The sequence below is a fragment of the Solea solea genome, chromosome 21 (assembly GCF_958295425.1).
Source record: "Solea solea chromosome 21, fSolSol10.1, whole genome shotgun sequence".
Classification (NCBI taxonomy): domain Eukaryota; kingdom Metazoa; phylum Chordata; class Actinopteri; order Pleuronectiformes; family Soleidae; genus Solea; species Solea solea.
The window spans coordinates 3,696,668-3,722,674 of NC_081154.1; the positions used below are offsets into that span (position 1 = coordinate 3,696,668).

The following is a 26,007-nucleotide window of genomic DNA, read 5'->3' on the forward strand; positions in this document are numbered from 1 at the left end:
GATTTGTGTTTCAAATTTTCATCGCACCTACAGCACAGTCACTCTCTGTAGTCACTGTAACAGGTGGCGGCTCGGAGAGAACATCTCTACGCCTGATGTTGACATGAATCCTCTTAATCGCTCACTCACTCATATGTCGTCTAAGGCTTTATCCTCCACACGCGGGTCGTGGGTAGCTGGAGCCAAAAACCAGCTCGAATGCAGGGCAAACAAGCATTCACTCTCACACTCAGTCTTATGGTGAACATGCAAGCTGCACACAGAAAGGCCCTCAGTCAAGTGCACTGAGGATTGTTAAAACCAGATCTGTAGAGGGATTGAGGCATATTTGGACATGTATACTCAAACTAGACTGCAAGAACTGCTGCAGAATCAGCCCATTAACTGCACGTGAATCTCCAAACACAGAAACAACACATTAAATGTGGATATCATGGCCCCAGTGGCCTAATGGATAGGGCACTGGCCTCCTAAGGCAGGGATTGTAGGGTTCAAGTTCCACCTGGGGTGCAGAACAGATGCCAATTTACACTGCTTGTGCCTGGCTTCCACATGACTGGGGGTGTGAGGTTAGGTTTTCTTGCGGTACTTGCACAGAAATACACTTTCTATAATGTAAACACAACAAACGGAGCAGTAATTCTACTGACCGAAGAAACAGGATCATGCTGGACTTGCAAGGATTCTTCCTGTGACGTATTCAAGTGAAATAGGCGGGTGAAAATCAAGTAAACCGTATTTTCCTACTTCATCGCCCACTTGTGCTGAATTCTGCTGAATGTATGTGGCTCTGACCTCCCGCAACTAAACGGACCCAACACGCAGACGATACATTGACAAGAATGCATGCCAATGTCTTGTTTGACAAGAAAGAGTGAAAAAATTACACTGCACATTCAGTATTCTAGAGATCCTTCAATGTACAGCCAGTCATATCAGGTAAAGAGTCTGGGGTAGAAGAGTAGAGCTGAACAATTTGGATAAAATAGCTATTCTCAATATTGTGATTATGAATTTTTTTCTTTCCAATCAAATATTCACCTTTAGATTTAAAACAAGATGGAGCATACCTACCATCAACAACGCCATCAAAATATGAACTATTATACTCCATAATGCAAGGACGAGAACTTAAAAATAAAATCACGTAGTAGTGACGATGATGTAAATGACCTTCAATGTTTGTGTTGTCCACAAACCAAAGACATTCAGTTTAGTGTTAATGATTTACTGTTTGGTGCTGGTTTAAGAAATCCACCTCAAACCAGTTATCACAACAATTGGCATTGAGTTTAGTCACCAATACATGAATCAATAATTGATTCAAAAGTAGAATGATTGAATTGCAGCCTTCGCAATTTGCTAATATTCTCAGTCAGATTATTGTCACTTGTAAATTGAGTCGTAGTTAAGAGTCCAGATTGAGCTGCAATCATAAATAAGAACGGTTCAGACGGTGTGTGTGTGTGTGTGTCACACTGAAGCTGAAGCAGCAGACACAAAGACACAGTGATAAAGAAGCCGAGTGAGAGAAAGAGGCGGTCTCTTTACAAGCCGTTACCGTTTAAACATCATCGACTTTGGGGAGGAAATCAATCAGGGTTGGAGTGTGGCTTTATGCCCCTGGCAGTTAAATTTAACAGCCTTTGTCTTTGCTCTGCCGCCATCAACCCAAACCTCTCATTTTCAATGGGCTTTTTTGTGTGTGTGTGTGTGCGGTGCCCTGCTTATCAGCCCTCATTCCCGAACAACAAAAGAAGCGCCTGCTGGGAGATCTCGTGAATCCACATGACGAGCTCTCAGAGGAGCCGTCCACAACGTTGTTATCAGAACCACCCCGCAGCCCAGATACTCTTCCAGCCTGATTAAATTAGAGCTAATACACAACACTGGCTCTGAGTGTGTGTGTGTGTGTGTGTGAAGATGCACTGTCTAATTTCTTGTGAAAATGAAAATTGCATCTCTTATAAGAGCAGGTTGTTCAGGTGTGAGGGAACTGTGTTGTGTTATGTGAAGCTCTTATTAAAATAATCTTTTTGTAGTAAATGTATGCCATTCACTTATTACAACGGGCTGCGACGATGTATCAATGATTTATCTCATCTCATCTTCTACTGTCTACTGTCTTTCTACTTGATTCTGAGAAGAATCTTCAAAATCAAGTGGTCAGCAACCTTGAGCTGTGGGACAGAGAAGAACAAAACCCAGTTGGAAGCCTGATCCTCAAGAGGAAATAGGTCCTGGATGGGGCACACACTTAGGAAGCCGCCATCCAGCATTACACACCAGGCCCTAACCTGGAATCCACAGGGCAGACGAAAGAGAGGAAGGCCTCAAAACAGCTGGAGAAGGGACACGGAAGAGGAGAATCCACGCGCACATATGTAGAACATGCAAACTCCATGCAGAAAAGCTCTTGTTCCAACCAGGTCGCAATTATTAACAGTTAGAATTGTTATTACTACTATGAAAAATGCAAAAAAATGTGATAGTTGATTGGTTCGAGTTGGTTTGAAGAAAAAAAAGCTAGTTTTCTGATTTCAGCTTTTAAAATGTGAATATCCTCTAGTTTCTGACACGAAACTTTAACCTCTTGGCTCTATAGCCTTTTCCTATTTCATTCCACCCTGTGTTGTGTTTTATTGTCCTATTTGCATCCCTTGAAAGGTGCTATACAATTATGGACAAAACAGATTACTGATTGTAAAAACAATTGTTAGGCGCAGCTGAACCTATGAATATGGTAATCGTTTATACACACGGCAACATTTCCATTCAATCATAATCAATCATTTCATATTAATACATTTCAAAGCACGATTTGTAATTGATAACAATAATCAAACCACTAAAAGGAAAATGAAATTTAACAAGTTTGAAGATGATGGGACCAAAGCGACAAAAAGTCACCTGATGAAAGCAGATTTTCATCTCCGTAAGACCCTCCCACTTCCCCATTTCCCACGCTTTTTCACCAAACCACTTTCACACGTAAATTTTCCACCAGGTCTGATGCGGTCGTAGAAATATGTGAGTTTTGGGGTATGGGAAAACCCTGTTTTAACTTTGAAATAAAACAAAAGATGCAAAAAGAACAGTCAAATACAACACAGGGTGGAATAAAATAGGAAAAGGCTAAGAGTCAAGAGGTTATAACCCTCTGAAATATGAATGAAATCACTCAGAATTATAACTAGTCCAATATATAAACTGCATGTGATGAGCTTCACACACACACCAGATGTATGTGCTTTGATTGACAGTTGTGTATCTCCTGTATATCTATATATACACACACACATACACAACACTGCTTTGCAAGCATAAGAAGGGATTATACAAAAGTTACATCAACCGTAGCATGAGAGGAGATTATAGAGACAGACACACACAGCAACAAAATCCAGACCCAGATGAACATCACACCTGCATTTCAACATAAGCCATATGAGCGTTCTCAGGGGAAATTTGCGGCAGCTGTCGGTTGATATATAGGAGCTGTCAGTGTGACAATGTAAATAAGCAAAGGTTAAGGATGAATATTGCTCTTACAACAGCCCGAGCTGCACGGCACATACATTTTCAAAGGCAATTTCAGAGCCGACTGATAAAACACGGCTTTCGGGTTCAAAATACACACACATCTGTGTCGTGTCTGATTAACAGCGGCGGTGTGTCTCGGGTCACGCAGCAGCTCTGACCACCATCGTGTTCAATTACAACAAGGACTGATTCTCTCAAATAATCCTTTTTCTATTCTTTAGTGGTTCAGGTTTCACAAAATGTAGTTCGTGCTCATTAACAGGGCTGCAACTAACAAATATTGTCATAACCGAGTAATCGTTGGTCCAAAACTGGAAATGATGACGTTCTCAAATGTCTCGTTTCGTCCACAAACCAAGATGATTCAGTTTTGATGATTTCTTTGTTATACGGAGCAAATAAATCTGAAAATATTCACATTTAAGAAGCTGAAAAATCAGAGGAACGATGGTAAAAATGGGAAAAAACACTACGATAACCGATAAATCAAAAAAGTTGACGATAGGCGATAGGGATGGCACGATAGCACCTTTTTGTGTCCAATTCCATTGGTACCTGTTGTTAAAGCTGTGAACAACACATTTGTGCTGAGTCATTTTTAAAGACATAATCCAACTGTGTAACAAATATAGTACTCCCCCAAAAAGACAAAATAAGCAGCCCAAACATGACTCAGCTAAAATGCTTTTGCTGGTGTTTATTTACATTTTTACAGTCTGTGCATAGTGAAGCATGCGATATATAAGATTTTTGGATCGTATCGGATTTTACATTGCATTCATTTTGTCCAATATCCGATCTAGGTATCGATTCCCATCCCTAATTGACGATTAATTTAGTAACGGATTAATAATCGGTTCGTCGAGTCATTGTTTTCATCCAGGACCTATTTCCTCTTAAGGATCTGGCTTCCAACTGGGTTTTGTCCTTCTCTGTCCCACAGCTCAAGTTTGTAATTGGGAATGGTCATAAACGGTAAATGCTAAGCAGTCAAATTATCCTCTTTCTTGCAGTGACCTAAAAACACTTAAACAATCACGTGTTATGAGATGACATAAGCTGCAGGAGGTCAACTTGAAATCGTGACCACAGGTAACGTGCACAGCTCCGTGTGTGGAGCGTCTGAGTTTGAATATCAACAGTCATTCCTACTCCACCTTTAAGAGACAGACTGTGAGGTAATGATGGTAAAAAGCTAAATAAACTGTGAAAAAACAACTGTGCATTTGCAAGTAGTAAATATTTAAATATTGTGTGAGCTGAAGTCTATGAATGCTCTTTGCATAAAACCAATAATGTAACAGAAAAGCAGAAAGAGCAAGTTGGAGAGACAAAAAAGAAAAACTCCTCACAGTAATTACTTATGTTGACTTGATTCCCAGAGGTCTTTTTGTCTTCTTCCTCGCTACAATTCTCCCATCCCCTCCCTCCATTCTCCCTGTGTTCAGTAGCCATCTTAACGTGCAATAAACATCGCTAAATTGGCTGTTCTTCAGGTACACTCCGGCTTTGTTTGGAAGGAGTAAATGAGAAGTACAAAGATGCCCTCAGAGACAGTCGGCGCAGGAGCTGAGTTAATGCTCTTGAGTGCAATTTACCACAAAAACCTCTTAAAAGAAACACTTCAAAAACGCACTCTTGTGTCAGACTTCCAAAAGTCCAGTGCTTGAATTTGTATAAACTCACAAAAAAAACACAAGGCTGGGCTAGGCTAGGCTACGGTGCAGGGCCCGCTTGTTGGAGATGGAGAATGAATGCATCCCCGAAGAGGTTTGACACAAACGACTTCCCAGACAAAGAAAAGAGCGAGCCTGAACACTCCCAACGAGTAAAACTAGACAAACTTCACGGCTGCTCCTCTCTGCCACTTCTTAGATGAGCCACACCAGACTGTCTTGAGGAAAGATGGCAGCTCTGCCAGCTAAGAAAAAGGCATCTGCTCCCATTTCTTGTGGGTTTGAGCATGCGTGTGTGTGTGTGTGTGAGCCTGTGTCCGCCTGTCCAAACACCCCCTCACACTATGACGAGGTACCACTTCCTGGCCCAAGCCCACTTGACTGGCTGCTTTCCTATCTTCATGTTGTGAGAGGCCTGCTCTGCCAACTGATGTCTAAATAGGGAGAAGAATTGGTTGTGAAGAGTGTGTGTGTGTGTACTTGTATTTGTTCTGGCATAAACACAGAACTTGTCAGAACCAGCAGTGTCCTCATGGAGACCAAAACCTGGTCCTAATGACACAGAACCTCATTTCTGAGCAAGTGGTTTAAGTTTAGGGGTAAGATTTCAATTGGTTGACTGGTTCTGGACGTCTGCATGAACCTGTGTGTTCTTGTTTTTATATTTTACACATTTAAAGGCCTTTTTCAGGGTTAAGACCTGGTTTGGGGATTAGGGTTAGAATTGGGTTTAGGTTAGGGTAAGTGGCTATGGAATGCATTGCACCTATGATGTGACTAAGACCAGTCTTGTATAAAGTACCTTAAATGTATTTTACTTGAGTAAAAGTGCAAGTATCTTTCACAGAATATGACTTTGGTAGAAGTTGAAGTCACTTATTTTTATAATATTACTTAAGTAAAAGTATGGCATTTACTGCACTTAAGTCATTTTCTTATATAAAATGAACTTTAGAAGTAAAAGTGGGTTCAATTCCTTGAGCAAGACACTTGTTAAAGTGTGTGAATGAGTGAAAACTACAGTGTAAAGCAGCTCAATGAGACTAGAAAAGCTCCATATAAATACAGTCCATAATACCAACTTTTCTTCTTCTGATTCTATTTGATAGTAACAACTAACAAAGATAGCTAGAGGAAACGTAGTGGAGTAAAAGTTGCTAGAAATACAAATAACAAAGTAAAGTACAGAAACGTGAATTTTGTACATAAGTACAGTAATGGAGTATATGTACTTTGTTACATTACAACCCTGACTATGTCCACTTTGTACTTTATACATAGTCAAATTATAAAGTGGACATCGTATTCATGTCACTGGTTTTATTCTCTAAATGGGAACATATTTTATTTAATTAGTGATTGAGACCATTAACTCCTGAGCAAAGTGTTGATAAGACGTCATAAATCAAATGAGAAACAGGCAAATGTTTGTGCTGTAGTTCCTACATTGCTTTAAAGTGAGTGCATGTACGTATTGAGTTGAATGTGCAGTAAGATTTCCGGCTGGAAGGCGCGGATGTGAACTGCTCTGTGTCACCGTGCGAGTGAGGGTCTTACGTGTTCATGTTATATTTGGACGGATGCTTGAATAAGGGTCCAGCTGTACATCTTGAGTTTTGTGTGTGAGTAACATAGCGATTGAGAATGAGCGCAGCAGGCAGAGGCTCGTTTTAGCCCACTCCCCTCTGCCGGAGTTTACGTCAGCCCGAAAAAATCTATCTATGGTGACTCGCTCATTCTCTGCCGCCTCCGCATAAAAGCCGGGCTCAGTCTCACACACACACACACACACACGAATGGCAGCACTTAGCTCAAACAGCAAGACCATCCTGATTCTGGTTAAAGTGCCTAATATCAGTGCCCATTAACTGCGTCACATGGCTTCTTAAAGAGATGTGACAGCAGTGGAAGTGCTGGAGTTGGTGAAGGTCAAAGAGGACGCCAACCGTGTTAGGATGTTACCGTTGGGGTGTCAGATTTTAAGATCAGGCTTCCTGGCTCCCGGTTCACCCTCAGTGCGACGAGAAGCACAAAGGAATTGTGGGATACATAGCAACCGTTGCCAGTAGCCCCTTCTTACTGAATGATTCTTCTGACAGCTTTCAGCGCTCACTCAGTGGCTAGCTGCTCCTTCGGTGATATTTATAGCCGCTATTGATCGAGGCAGATTTGGCTGAGAAGGGAAAAGCAGCACTTGAGATTTAGCGCGCGGACAATAGCGCCGAGTGTGAGTCTGCGTGTGCACTCAGACTCAGACGTGTGGACTGTATGTCACAGTCGCCCGCAGAGAGCGCAGGGCAAACGTGACGCCATCACTCACTTCTTCCTGGAGCAGTCTCCCCCACCTCCCCCCCCGCGCTCTCTCTCACCATTTGCACTTTAACGTGCTTCATGTGACAAGGAAATCATCAACTCTTGGCGGCGTCCACCGCAGACTACGAGATCATCAGCTGCAGCCGTCCCTTAACACGTAGCAACTTTGATTAGCTGGATCAATCCTAGCAGGTGGCTTGGCTTACTGTAGGAGGCTACTATCTGAACACAGACTCGCTGAGACTGCTGAAGGATGACTAATCCTCTATTTAAAGGGCTCGGGGCTCAACTGAAGACTCCTGGCATACAGGAAATCAATTGTCGATGCCGGGGTGACGCAAATTCACTTTCAGGGGAAACAGTGTGGCTCACTTAGAGGGACAAAAAAAGTGTGTGAGCAAAGTGTGTTTCATCTAGAAATTAACAATCCACAATGAGCGTGCCAATAATTTTCAATCAAGAGGAGACCTAACACTGATACTTGGAGAAACGCAGTCCCTCTTCCTGTCTAGGTTTAGCAGTAATTACTGTGATTATGTGCATAACAGCGACGCAGCTACTGTAGGCACACAGCACAGTCAGCAGCAACAAAGCAGAAGGTCCTTTGCACTGTAACAGCTTTTATAAAATGTCTAATGGTGTTGTTGGACAGCAGCTAGTAGTGGAAACTTAAAAACACAGTATGTAATCTCTGCCACTAGGGGTCACCTCTTTGGAACTTTGTAACTTCACAGTTCGGCTACATATTGACCCAAACAGGACAAGGTTCAAACACTGGATGTTTGGCGACTGCTGTATGTCACAACCAAGTTCTCCGTAACTTTTCGTGGGCCTTTATTTTTTGTTTTCAGTCATATTTCATCCCGTTAGCAGCCATTTCTATTTTCTGTTCATGATAAGTAGATAAAATGTTGACAGAATCAGTCTATGGAAAGCTTAATTCATCTTAATCTCCCTCACTGTGTGCAGAAATGATCACATTGATGTACTCAGGTTTCCCACACCTTGGTTGACATCAAATTCAAGGACTTTCCAGGACCAATTCCCTCAAATACAAGTACTGAATGTGCCGAATGCATTCGGACAAGTGATTGTCCTTGGAAACTTGGTCAACGTCAGGGTTTGTAACTTTCTTAGGTGAGCCAGGCATCACGTCGTCATTGTCTCTCTCTCTCTCTCTACAAAGAGAGAGAGAGAGAGAGAGAGAGAGAGAGAAAGAGAAAGAGAGAGAGAGAGAGAGACAGTGGACAGTGTCCACAACAACGCTAGTAATTATGACTCCACGTTTGTTCTTTATAGGCCGAGACCTTCACCTAAATATCAACTTCTTTCCTCAAGCACTTTCAATGACCTATGTTGATTTTCAACACCTTGAAGGGCCTTGAAATGTTTTTTCCCAAATTTGCAAACGTTCAAGGATTTCAAGGACCCATGGGGAAGCCTGTGTACTCGCCATCCCAGCTACTTCATACCTGGCCAGTGCCTGGACCTTGGCCGAGTGTCTCTCCTCCAGCTCTGCCAGCTTCCTCTTCAGCAGATCCGTTTCTTGCCTCAGGCCGGCTGAGTGTTCCATCTCCCCATCCAGCAGAGAGCGGAGAGACCTGACAGACACACACACACGTCACATGACTGCATTAAAACCACAGTTTTGATGCAGACCCTAATCTTTAACATTCACACAAAGCAACCGTTGACATTTTGGTCACGTTATTTTAATTTCCCGACGACAGATAAGCGTAATCAAGCGTTCCTTAATTTCACTAGCAGAGTTAAATTCAGACACTCATCTGTGAGTGCAACACTGTTCATTTTATGCCACTGGTCCGAATCACAGTTTGTCATTTAAAAAAAAAAAAATCTAAATGCCGCTTGGCAGACGACTCGCATTAATTATGATTAATCACAAAAGATGTTGAATCCTGAAACTGTTTATTCGGATCATGTTCTGCCACAAAACAGCCTCTCGTCTGAGGAGGGAGAGAAAACAACCTGACGCGATTTATGTGGGAGATCATAGCGATAACTTCTGTGTGTTTGTGTGTAGATAAACATTTGTTTTTTTCCCCCCCCTCCAACGTACGTGTTTTGTTCCTCCAGCTCGTCCTTTCTGTTCATCATGGCTACGATGGCCTGGCGCAGCTCCACTGCAGAGAAGAGAGTAAGAATGTGAGACTAAAACTACCCCAATATACATAAAATAAACACGCAAGACGCGACACACCGCAATAACCATAAACTAATGACTTTCAGTTTGCAAGTGTGGAAATAACACAAGCCCACTTTCACTCCTCGCCGTCCTGAATTAATGCTGCACTTTTGTTCCACCCCTGCTCTGATAAAATTATGTTTTATATTCCACCGCTGACAGAAGTTTCTTTTTTTCCCTCTGCCTCACAGAGAACAGGTTGTTTATTGCAAAATCTCACTTTTATGGTTTCTAATATAAAAAACACACATGAGACAAGACAATAATGTAGAGATAAATGTAGTGGTGAGAGAAAAGAAGTAAGTTACTCCTTAAGAATTATTGAAAAAACATATTTATTCCGCGCATTATTCAAACAACAGCAGTGTGGGCTACGTGAACATGGAATTTAGAAGAAACTGTGGAGTCTAATCAAAGAAACATGTGAGTTAGAGCCATTTCCACTTATAAATAACTCGAGAAGCACCTGGTAATGGGAACCAGAGCCCACAAACAAAACTGATCTCACACTTATAATCAAGACGTGATTTGCATGAAGCTGGAAGCAGCTGTTTAAATATTTATTAGCTTACACAGTCAGACAAACGACAACGAATGATCCGTGAGGCAGAAAAGAAAAAAGAGAAGTAAAAGGAGCCAAGAGTAACAGCTTTAAGAATCAAAGAAGTCACTGGACCAGGATCACGCCCATCTGTTCATGTGGATACGATATGCAGGTCACGGTGCTCATGGCGTCCACAGGGGGAGCCACTGCTCTCAAAAAAAAACAACAAATTAATGAATAATATAATAATGGTTGAGGGGTAGAAAGAGGGTTCAATTCTGGGCAAGATACCAAGCGCTGGATCATGAAAACTGATCATATATAGTGATGAGATAAGCGCTGACAAATTGTGTTTGCAAGGATGAAAGTGTGACACTGCAATTATACTCGCTATAGATTCAGTCGATATGATGCAGATTAATCAGTAAACTAATCTGCATCATATACGGGGAAGTTATTTGGCGGCTGATCATCTATATTAGGGCTGGGTATCACAGCTGATTTCCTGAATGGATTCAAATCCTGATTGGATATGATAGCAATTTATTTAGAGACATCCCCATGCATGCCCTCTTTTGCTCATCAGAGGAAGACAACAGTGATGTTATGTTGCCTCGCGGCGACAATGGAGAACACAAAGGAACTTAAAATGTCCTCCAGAGCCAACAATTGTGACAGCAAAGCATCTAAAATGTGACTTGTGGAAGTATTTTTTTTTTATTCCACACCATCGATGGCAAAGTAATGAACAAATCTGACCTGTGATGGTCTGGCAGGATTTGTGCAGAGTATACAGGTAACGGCACATCATTCAAATGAAGATCAATATGAAGTGGAAAATGAACTTTCTTTCGGAACCCAGCCCAAATCCAGATGTTAACCCTTTAACACCTAAGCCTCAAACTGTCCGTCTAGACTTTTTTTTGCTTATTTTAACCATAAAAAGGGCCAGAAAATGTGAGTACATTTTTGTACTCACTTTGCCCAGTTTTCCAGAATAACTTTCAATATCTGACATGTTATTTGTTTTTTTCCAACTCTCTCCTCTCTGGAGACAAAGACGCTGATTCGCCGGCTTCCTGCTCATGCAACAGCGCAACTGACATTATTTATATAATTTTATAATTTTCCAAGAGACAAATTACTGTCCTGTTAATACGGTAATGCAAAGTGCGCTTGCACAAACGTGTCGTCTGCGATACGCTCGGTGTTAAATGGTTAAGGACAGATTCAGGACTGTTTTTACGCATTAACAAAGGAAAAACACCAAAAACACTGGCTTGTGTTGGCCTACTTTTGAAATAAAACACAGAACTATGTAGATCTATTTGAGAATGAATAAAATAGAACCCACTTTGCAATAAATAAATAAACATTTTGGGGATTTTATATGTAGTTCAGTGGAGAAAACCTGCTGCCACAATTATGTGGATCCAAAGATGGACAAGACTCATTTTCAATATCGCAGACAAGGTATATTTAAGTGGATGAAATATCCCTAGGGGTCTGCAACCCGCAGGTTCTGCCTCATTAGGACCAAGTTTTGGTCTCCACGAGGTCTACAAGGTCAAGTGTTTATGCCAGATAACAAATACAAGCACACACACACACACAGAGGGACCACAACTCCATTCTTCTAACTAATGTAGGGTGTCAACGTAGGTTCAGACATAAGTAGGTCTCCTTCAGCTATGAGCAAAGAGCCCAGCTGAGTGAGGAGGAAGAGGAGGAGGAGGAGAACAAAGAGTAAGAGGAGTGTGATAAAGAGGCACGACGCCAGAGCAGAAAAGAGGACATTTACTTTATTATCACCCCCACCAACCACCACTCCATTCTCTTCATCAGCAGGCCAGAAATAAACGTGACCTTTACTCCAACTACACGTTTACAGTGGTGGAGCCATTAGGGACATTAGCAGAGCCAGAGACGACTCTGACGTCACGGCACACGTGCAACGTGTGTGTGATTATATACGTACGAGATAGAGTGAGAGGCAGGTGTGTGTGTGTGTGTGTGTGTGTGCACGTGTCTCCATGAGAACCTGCATGTCATGGCTTAATTGTTCCAATAATAGTGGCATTAGCACAGAGCTAGACCATGTAATCGGGGGCTTTGTGAATTATAGACTCCATACTCTCTAATCAATGGAGTGCTGGGTCTCACATGCAATCAGACGTGGACGGACACGACTGAGAGAGAGAGAGCAACCACCACCACCACCACCACCTCCGCTCACTCTCCCTCTATCTTTATCTTTGATCACGCAAGAGTGCTTTTGGTTTTTCAGCTTCTTCTTTGACATTTGAGAATATCATCATTTCCAGGTCTTTGGGAAACATATTTTTCCAACATTTTATGAACAACTAATTTGAGAAATAAGAAAAAATATGACTATAATGGTTAGTTGCAGCCCTACCTTTGTTTACATTTTATGTTTTTTTAATCTACGTAATCTATGTTGCTATTTTTTTTTTGTTTGGAATTGAATTGAGAGTTTATCGACATTCCAAAAAATATAGTACATGCACATCAACTTATTCACACACAAATTTAAGATAGACAGTAACAGAAATTAACATCAATGCCTATGTAGCCTCAGAAAACTATAAAAGTATATAGAAAAATGTAAAATTCCAGTGTGGGCTGCAACTAATGATTACTTTCTCCATTAATCGAGTAATCGTTTGGTCCATAACAAAGTTGTTCACCGAATATGGAAATGATGATGTTCTTAAATGTCTTGTTTTAGTCCACAAACCAATATTGTTCAGTTTTAGATCCTCAAACTTGTCCACAGTGACCTCACCAAAGTTTGAAGATGACTGCATTAAAGCTCTAGGACAAGTTTGTTCAAATACCGTTCGCCTACGAGTCGGCGTTCAATCCAAGATGGCGGCCTTCCTGTTGGGTTTAGAGCATAGGTCATCATCGATTTCTTTGACCGTCCAAACCTAATAAACATGTGTGCCAAGTTTCATTCATGTATGTTAAACGGGAGTTTTTCAGTTTTTAGCCCCTCCCACCGCTTATTTTTGACGCCCATTCAACGAACGCCTTTCGTACATTTTCACCAGGTCTGATGTGGTCACAAATATCGATTAATATTCGATTAGTCCGAGCAGGAGGAGTTTATTTGTTTAATTTTATAATGTTTTGATCATCCAAATGTATTATTCCTTCTCCAACAGCCATTTATATTCTCAGTTTTTCCACACACACACACACACACATTAAAAAAATCAGCAGGAGTTTGCAATAATCTGTGTGTGACTCACAAGCCTCGATCATTAACAGGGCAAACACTATTCTTCAGCAATGTTGTGATGATACATGTTTCCTATTTATAGCACGTCTCGTTCTCCACTTGTCATTTTTTTTTTTTTTTTGACTGAACAGAATTGTTAAGAAATGAAGCAGTAGCAGAAAATGAAGATATCATGACATTTTGCCTAAATATGGGTCAAAAAACAACGTTCTACAGTTCCAACTATCGCTCCACTTGCTCATAAATGGCCTCCTCAGTAAAAGGTCACTTCTTTCAAACCTCTCACCTTCAGATTCACGTGTCGGACAACTTTGTATGAGAGGAAAAAAAGGAATAACACTGATGAAATCATGACATAACAGCTTTTCCTTTCATACGTTTGGAAAAATCGCATAATTTCACATTTCACAGCGTTTTCTGTAGCACATTCATCATCCTAATGAGTACAAAGAACTCCACGTCCCTTCAAACGCTTCCTTTATGAGATTATGAGACATATTTAGCGAGTACATGTTACAGACAGAAACCCAAGGGCAAAATCTGCAATGATGTATTAAAAGTGATTGTAATGTGATTGTAATCTTTTGGGGCCTTTTCTACTTCCTAATCAGCGTTTCCTACATTTTCACACAAAATAAAGCTGCTGTATCTGTTGCTTTAAGCTGTAAAGGGGGAGCAAAAGTACTGAGACCATAGATATCGAGAGCAAGAGAGCGAGAGCCGAGTTTTGGGGCTTTTTTACAGTTGAGGAAAAAGTCAAGGGTGGTGCTTCCCTTCTAAAATGCCAAACTCTGTTTTGGCTGCGTTGCATTCTGCTCTATTGAGCCAACAGAAGGCGTAAGAATGTGTTATCTGTGCCTCTGTCGGCATGGATTTTTCCCGCTGTGTTTGCTGAATGTCAGGCAGTCTGGAGAAAATGCTTGTTGCTCTTTGATTTTTTTTTTTTACAGAGACAGGAGAGACTCAAAAACTGCAAGTTACAGCAACGTTACAGTGAATTCAGGTCAGGTAGTTTATATAACCGTGTATGTACAGTGGTGCAGAAATGTAAGGTGACATAGCATCAGATTTACCTTACAACAATGAACAAATAATCTATAATGTAATCAAACTAGAGCTGTCAGCTTTAAGGAGGCATTGCGTTGCATTTGCATAATTCTAGAATTAGTTTTATTTGCACACATCAGGAGCAGTGGACTACCTTTATTTACCAGAGAACCCAGAGAAAACCCATGCACACACGGGGAGAGCATGCAAACTCCATGCAGAAAGGCCCTTGTTCCTTGTGGCCAGTTGCACTTCACAAAAGTCGAGTTCATAAAGTAACTTTCTATGAATTCCGATGATTCCTAATCGAGATACACTGGTAAAAGTTGTTTTATTTTGTCAACATGGGCTTAAAAACTGTGGTGAACTGCAAATTAATAACATTTCAAATTAATTGTTTTAGGGTAATCAGTGATCTGTTTGGAGTTTGCACGTTCTTCCGTGTGTGTGTGTGTGTGGGGGGGGGGGTTTCTCCGGGTTCTCCAGGTTTCATCACACAGTCCAAAAACATGCACAGACACTCTAAATTGCCTAAAATAGCCTTTCGCCCTATGTCAGCTAGCACCAGCGACCCTTATCGCGGAGGATAACCTGCCTCTCACCCTAAAAGGTAGATGATGAATGAAAAGCCCAAATTATAACTAATAACACATAAATCAATATATAATTGGAGGTATGTGACATAAAACTGTTTTATTGTACAGTGTTTTCACGATTTCACCCCTTTTTCAACAAGAAACTGAAGACTCACTTCGAATTTTGTTGTTCAGGTGACTGCACAATGACAATAAAGACAATATTGAATTTCGATATTGATTGTCCACTTTGGAGAAATGTGTGAAAATAATATTTGAACCTCTTGGGAGTCCACACTTCTTGAAAAAATACAATTTTCCTTTGTGCCAGGAGTTTGCACATTGACACTCAATATTTTATGGTGTGATGAAAGAAAGAAAGAAAGAAAGAAAGAAAAAAAGAAAGAAAGAAAGAAAGAAAGAAAAAAGAAAGAAAGAAAGAAAGCTGCACACCACCATGAAAACATGAGTGAAATGCTGTTGAGGTACCGTCATGAATCTGGGTTTTCCACTGTTCCAAGTAAATCAAGATCAGAGAAAGCCAGGCTGGCGCTGTAGGTAGGACAACGACCCTGAACACTGATGTGAATCGACTTTAGAATAACTTTGAACAAAGAAAAAATCCACCTTCGGAGCCCGGTCTTATCTGAGACGCTGTGGACTGAGCCCAGAGCATCGTTCACATCAGGCGTGATAAGAATGCGGCTGATTTTGTGGGAAGAATGGTCCGGAATTATTCCTGAAGGATGTGCAGGTCAGATCTGCAGCTATACGCACAAGCTCTTCTTGGAGGCTTACATACGTACTACTCTGTTTTTATTCCACATAAAACAGCACTTTCAGATGCAAAAAAAAATCTCCAGTGGAGCTTTTCAGCTCAGTTTCAAGTATGAAGTTGATTCTCTCCTCTGCAGTTGTTTGTTTAAGAGAGTATTACTACAATGGTGAGAAGTAGGACAAGGATATATATGTGTTCTGGAGCAAAGTTACTTAACTCCATGTTGCATGTGAATGTTAAAACTGTAGTGTAAAGCAGCTCTACATAAATACAGACCATTATTAACTCTTCTTCTTCTGATTGTATTTGGTAGTAACGAGTACAAAAATAAAAGATAGTTAGAAATGTAGTGGAGTAAAAGTAAAGTCCAGATATGTGAATTTTGTACTCAAGATTCAGTCCATTTACTTTCCTGTACAGTGTTTATCTTTACCGAGGCGTCATGGAGCGTTTTTCCTTTCGAAACCTGTTTTCTCTCCGCCTCCCTCCGCACTCCGACGATTTGTAGATTACCAGCTCTTTCCATGACCCCCGTGACCCCCTCTTACCGAGAGCTAATAGATTGTACGGCGGCTCACTCCCAGTACTTACAGGCTACTGAACTCACCTTTCCTACCCCAGCTCTCAGTCTATCTCTACATCACACACACACACAGAGAGAGTGAGAGGAGAGTCCACAGAATCAAAGAGTCTAATCCGTGATTAGCCGCGGCACAGAACACCAGCCACGTTCACAAAATGCTCATCGAGTGGGTTTTTCAGATCTAAAATGTTCTCACAGCGGCTGATGCAAATTGCAGGAATCTTCCTGCTCCTCGCAGAAGCAGGTTCCTTCTAGAAGAACAGATCAGACAGAGTGTGTATTTAAATACAGCACCATGTGCGTCTGCTGGAACGACGGTGCCACCTGGTGGATTTGTTCGCTCTGATGGAACAAACCAGTGGTTTTGAAATCTCCCGACTCGTTGCAATTAGTTCACTTCTAACTGCGAGGAACGACGACGGCGAGGTGTGCGAACACTAATCAGTAAGCTTTGATTTAATTTGTCACAGACAACAGTGCGTGTGTGTGTTTGTGTGGTGAGATTCACAAACCGTGGGATTCATTAACATCACAAACTTCTTGAGATAAGGCTGCTGTCTGATAAAAAAACAGCTCAGGTGAAAGGGTTGATTTAATTAGCGTGGTCTTTACAGTCATATCTGATGTGCGTTTGATTTCATTTAGATTGAAGGGAATTGTACTGAGCCCTGCATGTAAACACTTTTAATGAAGTCTCCAAGAGACTCAAAAGACTCGCTTAGTTTAGTGAGGTTGGACTTTTTTATGCAAGGCTTCATACGTCTAAGTTAATGAGCTCCCTCATGTTCCTCTGCTTCAGATACTTTAGATGAAAACAATCTCCTCATGACAGAAGACTGACGATGGACGCAGAACAGGTTTTTCGAGAACAACGCAAACAAGGCGGGGGAGAGAAAGTGGGAAACTGGTAAGAGGCGGGGAACACTGACTCACCCACTGTCATGGACTCTGGCAGAGCAGATGTTGGCAGCGCGCTGGAGAGCGGAGCAGGCTGCGCCGGTGGACTCGACTCCATACTGCAGCGTGTGAGAAGAGATAGACACTTATTTGCTTTTACACGATAAATATGTCAACCACTACCCCCCCCCCCCCCCCCAAGCCACAACCACTTACTTGAATGTGAGCTCCGTCCTGCTGCTCTCACAGTTTGCCACTGGCCCTGTTGACTCACACCGAGCAGGAAATGCAGCCGTGTCTTCCACCGAGTTCACTGAGACAAAATAAAAGTGAAAATAAAGCCACAGGGCCATTGAGAAAGTCCCTAAAGTTTGTCTGAGGTGCATTAAAGCAGCTGCTGCCGGTAACTACAATCAAAACAGTGTCGGCTAACAGTCCCAGAAGGGATTAAAACCTGATTTGGTAAACAAATAATACCAGGAAGTTTCTTTTTGCCTAGATGTATTTCTTCCTGCATGAATGTGAGTAACATCTGTGTGCTTCGTACCTGGCTGAGGTTCTGCAGGGTTCAGAGGAATGAGGACGTCTGAGCTGCTGTGGTCCGCCATCATCTGTAGAGGGCTCCACGTGGACACACTGGACAGACTCCCGACCACCACCCTAAACCAGAGCAAGTTCAATTCAATTTCAGTGTGTGTTGATTGTTGATTTGTGTACACTTTGAATAAAATGCCTACATTTGTATTCATTTTCTTTAATTGACGTGATTATAAGTATGGCGAATTGGCAATCAGCAGTTCCAATATGCAACACGTGTGCCAACAGTCGCTGTCACTGGATTACGCCGTCACTAAATCATATTTAAAAATACAGTTATGCTCGGGCAAGTTCTCATCTTTTCCATCTATTATTCTTAAGTAGATTTATGGACTTTTATTAACAACGGACATCCGAGATAATGACGATTTATCTGCTAATAGTAGCAGCCCATTAAACAAAAGTAATCCCAATGTCTGACAAATTAAACAAAGTGAAGGGGCTGTCATTTTAAGCTGCAGTGTGTAACTTCTGGTGATTGTTTTTGTTGTTCTTGATGTTGTTATTCTGCCTCCGTTTGGTCGTGTGAAGAGAAATGATGTGACATTATCTGTCAAGAAATACTATGAGCGTTTGTGTGTATACAGCAGCAGAGCAGACGCATGTATACTGTCAAAGTGCTGAGCGACCAGGTTTTTAATTAAATAAAATTAAAATATCAATTAATAAATCACTTCCTGTGTGCAGTGTTTTTATAAGTTCATATTCAGCAGAGGGTTGTCACACTCACTGGTCAGAGCTGCTCCTCTCCTCCTCCTGAGTTTGCACTCTGGATTTGTACACCTCCTCCTCTTCCTCTTCCTCCTCGTTGTCTATTCTCTTACTGTCGGGGAGGGGAGGCGTGGTGATGGGCGACGTTCGACACGGATGGGGCGACCCCACCCAGCTGACGATGCCCGACTCAACCAGGCCATTCTGGGCCGGCGAGTGGGAGAAGGTTGGCCCCAGAGGGTCTATGCCTTCCTCCACACTGCTGTGTGCAGGAGCCGTGTGACTCTTCCTCAGCGCGCCCATCTTCTGAGAGTCCTCGTCCCCGTCCTCCTCGTCCTCCGCCCCACCGTCCAGATCGTCGTCAAAGGAAATGATGTTGGTGATCTTCTTTTTCCTGCGGCGCTCCCTCTTCAGCCCGGAGTCTGAGCAGGATTAAGACGGAAAACAATGAGGCCAACAAACGCTTTAATCTCCACCCTCGGTTAAGAGGAACTTGAATTAATTCAACACTTTCTCTCATCTCCCTCCAAAACTTCGTATTAAGATTAGCAATGGTGACATCAGCATCGTCAGTGTATTCCGGTTAGTCCACTAAAAGTCTAACTGCGGTCAGCCGGCTTCCTTTTCAGAGCAGAGCTGGTGCATTAGTGAATCTCCTACAGCTGAATAATGTGAAGGACTTAAACTTCCTCTGCATTTACTCCAGCGGAACGTTTTTACCGCCACACAGTTGGAATTTAAAAGCTTCTTCATCTCCTCTACGAGCAGAGCACATGAAGATAAAACGGAGCGAGTGTTTTTTCCCCTGCAGGAATGACCGGGGCAGACGTCTAAATGAGGTCAAACTAGGAGGCCGACAGTCTGGAGGTTTATTCATTTCACGGGGGGATTTCAATGCTGCCGCAGTTGCCTCGTGTTGCGTCCGTGAGAAGTGTTGATTTAGAAGCATTTAGCAAAGTATCCTGGGATGGAAAATGTGGAAAATTAATAATTAATATAAAGTATTAATAATAATAATTTGGACCAATTTTTGCCACTGTTAGTAATCGCATCGGCCAATCATTATTTATGCAATTTTACACAATTTGGTCATAGACACTTGTTGTCTGCTTGTACCTGAAACCTGTACCCCACGTTTTGCTCTATGTCAGCTGGGATTGGAACCAGCGCCCCCTTCCGTGACCCTCATGTAGAGGATAAAGCGGTAGAAGATGAGTGAGTATTTAATAATTATGATAGACATTGTTGCTGTAGCGACTAAGTCCTGTAATGTGGAGCTACTGGCTGTGGATAGTTTGCTGGTAGGTGTTGTTTTTTTATGTGTACTAAGGTATTAAATGACGACCAGATTCTTCCATAGCGTCTGAAATGATATCAGCGACTTATTTTTCTGTTTCCATTAAACAAATCAAAACGCAACTTAAACCCGAGCACTGTTTGCCCCTTCCAATCAGCAACACCTGAGAATAATGACAGGTGACCTCAAATAACCCGGCAAGACCACGGCCGGTGTTAGCCTCAGGCAGAATATAAGAAATGAAATACAACCCCCCTAGTGGTTGAGGGAAAATCTCTCCAATAAAAATGAGACATGGCTCCTACAGTTGGTATTTAAAATATATAAATGCACTGTTGAAGAAACACTGGAGACTATACGTGTTATTCTACCAAAGTTAAGAATTGTTTGTGTATTTGTTGACATTAAACTATTTTATTTTATGAGATCACTGCTGAAACACACTGATCAACCTCTAATAAACGCTGCTGTTTCTTACCGGCAGAAGTGCTGCGGGGAACGACAGGTAACGGATCTGAGGCTCCGTCCACTCTGGGGGTGAATCCGGGCACGACGGCCGTGGCAGTGCTGATTTCTCGCAGCAGGCTGCTGACCCCCTGAGTCGACTCCTTCCACAGGCTGCCGATGCCCTGCGTGGACTCCTTGAGGAGGTGGGTAACGGATGAGCCTCCGCCTCCTCCTCCTCCTGCTCCTCCTCGCATGGCCCCGCCGTTCAGATCGCTGTTGTCAATGTTGATGGCAAACAGGATGGAGTTCAGGCCTGAATGCAGCAGCAGAAAAATGGAACTCATTAGAGATCAGGCCTGTTATGTTACACAAAGCTTTTGAACTTCTTCAAAGTGCCTGGCAAGCGTTTCTGTGCAGACACACTATAGTGAACGAGGGCAAACTTAAGATGAACCGTGAAAAAAAAAAAGGAAATAAGATCACGGAAGAACCACTGGTGTAAGATCAGTGGTACATACTTTATATTCTTAATATTTTAAAGTTAATGGTCATGAAGTGATGCCCCCTAAAGAAGCGCTACAGGAGAAAACATCCATTAACATTAATAGGGTTTCAGGTCTCAGTAAACTCAGCCAGGCGTAACCATTAAAGTGCAAAGTCAGTGAAATGTCTTTTTACAGCACCTCTGCTTGTTGAGGTGCTTTTAAAACACATTGAAAGCGAAACGTAACTTTGTGCAGTTACACGACGGAAGATCATATTTTTAGGTTTTCCATTTTGATTTGCAGTTTAAAAAAAAGATGTGTCTGTACTTAAATGAATATAATTGAATATAAAATGACTCATGGTAAAATCACGTAAATGAGGCATCTATCTACGTATTATTTATTTAACAGTTAAAGTTACATACAAAACAAAACAAAACAAAAAACTATTCTGCCTTTCTTGCAGTCTACGGAAGAGTATTAGGGCCACATGTAGAAAAAAATAAATAAACCTTTGAAATAGAGTAAAAAATTGATTAAAGATTAAAGTCAGAATTCTCAGAAAAAAAGTCAGAATTCTCAGATTAAGGTGAGAATTCTGAGGGGGGAAAAAGTCAGAAATCTGAGATTAAAGTCAGAATTTGGAGGTTAAAAGTCAGAATTCTCAAATTAAAGTCTGAATTCTGAGAAAAAGTCAGACTCTATTTTTTCTTTCTTTCAAAAGAATTTTCTTACATGTGGCCCTAACAGTCCTCCATAGGAGTCAGATAAAACGGTAACATAAAGTAATATTTACAGTTATATACAGGTACATAACACCAACAGTTATAGGCTAACGTTATTCAAACGTTTAATACAATAATATTAATGTTTTTACAACAATTTTACACTTGGCGAACGCACGTATCCGGGATGCTAACCCTAAGCGCGACGCTTTACCAGCTGAGCTAAAGAGGACAGCACACAAACTTCTGTCATAGAGGTGTTTAAATGTATGTTAAATAATAAATAATATATCATAAAACTGAAGACATGCCTTGTTTACCCTGAAATAACTCCATGTTACAACACTCACCTGCAGCCATGGTGGGGAGCATGCTAGCTCGTTCTTCATCAAGAATAAAAGCCCAGTCTTCATAGTAAGTTCTAGAAAAGAAGAGGAGAGTTACACACTAAAAAGTATAGAAGTAGAAATAATTATGAAAATATATACGTGACGAACAACAACACTAACCCCAGACGTGAGCGGTCAGCCAGCAGCGTGTGCAAGTAGCGCTCCAGCGAGTGTTCGTTGAAGGCGCAGCGCAGCCACGCGCGACCCCGACCCAGCTCGGTGGAAATGTGACGCAGCGAGTAGAACCGCTGGAGCTCATGGCGGTTGAGGTGTTCCTTCACGTAGAACCAGAAGGTCAACTCTGCTGGGGTATAAAAGGGGAGGAAGTGGTGGGGAAGAGAGAGGCAGGAAGGTTGAATTAACACACAGGGAAGAAAAGGGGCAAAAGGAGAGATGATTAAGAGTTTGAGGGATGAAAAGAGAAAACACAAAAAGCAAGGGTGACAAAGAATGGAGAATTTTTTTTTTTACCTCATTTATGAAAAATAATAATAATATCCTTTAGGGATGAGGCCCCTAAAAACAGAGTCAGCACATCTTCACTCTCTCCAATTAAAAAATAATGACTTCCAACCGGCCACGTCTCCATATCCCGCTCTGACCTCAACACTCGTATTATTTTAATATTTTCTTTGACAAAAGATTAAAAAAAAAAAAAAAAGGTAGAAACTTTTGTGGGTTTATTTTCATGTAAGGTTTTCACAGGTGGAGACAGTAATTAATAGGAGTTAGAGTAGGGTTTTTTGCATGTTATTAGCACATAATAACCTCTGCTATTTCTAGCTTTTAAAGGGTTTTGGCTTCATTAATAATGAGCTAAAAAAAATCCACAGTTCAGCCACAATCCTCTCTCATCATTTACTGTGAAACACAGGGAAAAACGTCACATACGCTAATGGTTATTGGGGCAGCAGCCATTACAGAAGTGATGCACTCCCTCTGCTGCAACATGGTAATAATAATATTAAAATCAATAATAATAATAAAAATAAGACAGCCACCTTTTTTCCTCAATGTGACACAGTGGAAACTATTTAGGAAAATGTGAAACTAATGTCTTTCTCGCTCGTGGGAATTTGTAATGGCTTTTCTTTCACGCTTGAACAAAACAAATAAAACGCAAAGGAGGGGGTTTAAAAAATTCAGAAAGTGTTAATGAAGGGAGGTGAATGTACTTTTTGTATTGTCTATTTTATTAATTAACAAACTATAAAATACTAGGTGAGATACCGTGTAATTCCCACCCCTATTTGTTTGTACTTTTATCTGTAGAATAAATGTTTATTGGATTTTTTAGAAGGCACAAGCCAAACATTTTCTGGAAATGAAGTTTGTTGAAATACAACAGATGTCTTTTTTGCATATTTGTACCCAGGAATACTTCATTTCCCTGCAGTTCCACGTGACGCCTGAGGCTGTTTTGAATCTTCGGGAGTTTGGCGGCAATTCAAAATAAACTTTTTGTGGGTTTGAACAATACTTGGCATGCACGTGTAATGAATGACAGACTGGCACGGTTCAGCAACTTGTGTAGTGGTGTCCTCCACAGATGGAGAAAAGGAGACAGAGGTTGAAGGATCTGCTGAGCTGCTTATGCCCATCTGTACTCTCATCATCTGGCCTCACAGCCAGGTTGTGCCTGTGTGCATGTGTTTATCCCGCAGCTCTGGGCTTCCCACTGATACATCTGCCTCCTCTAACCTTACACGACTTCTCAAGAATAACAAGCCAAGCAGCCCTGCAGCAAGGTCACAGCTATCTCCGATCTCCCTTCTTTTTTTTTTCCTGTCTTCACAAGATAAAGTCTGGAGGCGAATGTTAAGATTCTGCCCCCGATTTTCAACTTCACACCCAGGTTTAATGGACCGTGTCTCGTCCAGCGGTGAACCTAAACGGCACGTGTAAGTGTCATACCTGCTTCGGTCTTGCTGCTGAAGCCCGCGGCCTGCTTTAGTGCAGCAGCGGTGAGGGCGAGACCTCGGCTCCTCCTGAGGCCGTGCTGCAGCACGGTTTCAAACTGGGCGCACAGACAGATCACTCTGCAGGGACAAAGACGGGTTAATGACAGGAGTGAGGGGTCGAGTGTCCATTATATTGTTCACATACAGCCCGGATCAGCGGGTTAATGTGGTCGAATATTTGAACCAAAACATCGTATCTTCATCAGGCAAACGTGTCTTACAACATCTTCAGTCAGAAACAAAAACCTGTGTTTGCTGCCTTGAGCTAACAATAACGTGGACGTCGTCTTTAATGGGAAGAAGAATTACTGCTTCTTCTTTGAGCCTAACATATGATAAAAGTTATTTTACGGACATTTACTCCTCAAACCTGGCTGTCTCCATGACAACAGCAGTGTTTTTAGTTGTATTTTTCAAACCAAACATTTAGTTTAAAAGTTAACCATCAATACTAGCAACAGAATCTATTTGAATAAGTTCTTATTTTTTCAGAATAAAAGCTCTTAACTCTATGTTAAATTTAAATTAGATTCTGTGAAGATAAGCAAAATAATTTAATCTGCCGGGCCGTGATACTGATGCTGGCGAGCCAATTTTGGCTCATGTGCCAACAATTGCTGACCACTGACATAAAGTTATTTCACTTTAAAAGCTAAAAAGGTACAAATTTTGCAAGAGCCCAACCCATAACCACAAAAGTTTGCCTTTATTTTGGAATAAAGGGCCAATAGACCTTGTTTACATAAAAGTACACTTTGTTTTTTAATTAAAATAAAATAAAACAATTTATTGTTTTTGAAGTATCTGATTTATCGCAGTATTATATGTCTGTGTAGTCAGCATCAGCATCAGTTAATGGCATAACATAATCACACCTGTCATTTAAAGAATATAAAGTGGAAACTTGACCCAATTCAGTGCTACACCTTAAAATGCCAACATCATTCAAACACATTAACATCATTTCTTTATTCTATTTAGATTATAAGGCCAATTAGACCTGAATTACATGAACTTTTACCTTGTTTTTGAGTAAGAAAATAACTAAAATCATCAATTATTCTGACTATAGTTAACGATCTGAGTCGTGTGATGACAGAGCATCACAGACTGGTGTGTACCGTCCGTGACCGATTATAAAGCCTAAAGTATAAATGATCATCCACCTCCGTGTTTTCAATTCATTATGCGACAAATAAAACATGATAAAATGAATTCACACAGTTCAGATGCTCCACGCGACTCACATGTCTTTTGTACGCACACACCGCACACAGGAAGTGTACATTTTTTTAATGTATATGACAGACGGAGGCAAAAGGACTGCATACAGGTTTGAGTTATTTTATTCTATACAAGTCAATAACAGAATGTTCTTAATGCATACACAAACGTGTGACAAAAGTTCCTTTTTTATGTCTCAATTCTGTTTTAAGATGCCATTTCATCATGATGATACTCAAGCTGGGCACGTTTCCAGATTGCTGCACACTGAGAGGCAGGAGGAAGGTCAAAGCACACACACACACACACACACACACACACACACACACAAACACACAGAGCATCAAGTGACCTGGAACTGCACACGTAAAGCAAACAACCCCTCGGTTTGTTCAGCAGATCCACACATACAGTATAACAATAGGAAAAATTCTCCTACCTGCTGTCTGAGTCCGTGGCGATCTCTTTCCTTCCTCCGAAGCGAATTTGGCACTGAAAAGATATGAGAGGAATGAAAATTACTTCTTCTTCTTTCTCCAGCACACAGTGGAAAAACACACATTTCTGACCTTTTTCGTGGACCTGAATCACTAAAAGTAGCCACAAAAAGATGACACTCTGCAGTCATAATAACCCAAAAGCACTGTCACTAGAATAAAAGCCATAATACTGTGTTTCAGGTTTGCACAAACACAAATCAGGAACTTTTTAATCTGTCTAATGTGCAGCACTAGTTTCAGTTTT

At 41.3% G+C, this 26,007-nt stretch overlaps 1 protein-coding gene across 2 annotated transcripts in view; it reads right to left on the reverse strand.

Annotated features, from left to right (window-relative positions):
* snx29 (sorting nexin 29) overlaps positions 1-26,007 on the reverse strand; it is a 120,157-nt gene that overhangs the window by 91,344 nt on the left and 2,806 nt on the right. Inside the window, exons 3-13 of one of the 2 annotated variants that reach the window (XM_058621311.1) lie at positions 25,703-25,755; positions 23,993-24,117; positions 22,199-22,379; positions 22,040-22,110; positions 20,511-20,792; positions 18,755-19,157; positions 17,975-18,087; positions 17,644-17,740; positions 17,464-17,546; positions 9,613-9,676; positions 9,005-9,133 (exon numbers count right to left, since the gene is read on the reverse strand). In XM_058621311.1, the coding sequence (XP_058477294.1) occupies positions 9,005-9,133; positions 9,613-9,676; positions 17,464-17,546; positions 17,644-17,740; positions 17,975-18,087; positions 18,755-19,157; positions 20,511-20,792; positions 22,040-22,110; positions 22,199-22,379; positions 23,993-24,117; positions 25,703-25,755 (1,601 nt within the window). Of the gene's footprint in view, positions 1-9,004; positions 9,134-9,612; positions 9,677-17,463; positions 17,547-17,643; positions 17,741-17,974; positions 18,088-18,754; positions 19,158-20,510; positions 20,793-22,039; positions 22,111-22,198; positions 22,383-23,992; positions 24,118-25,702; positions 25,756-26,007 lie in introns of both variants that reach the window. The other variant, XM_058621310.1, reaches the window with a different exon arrangement.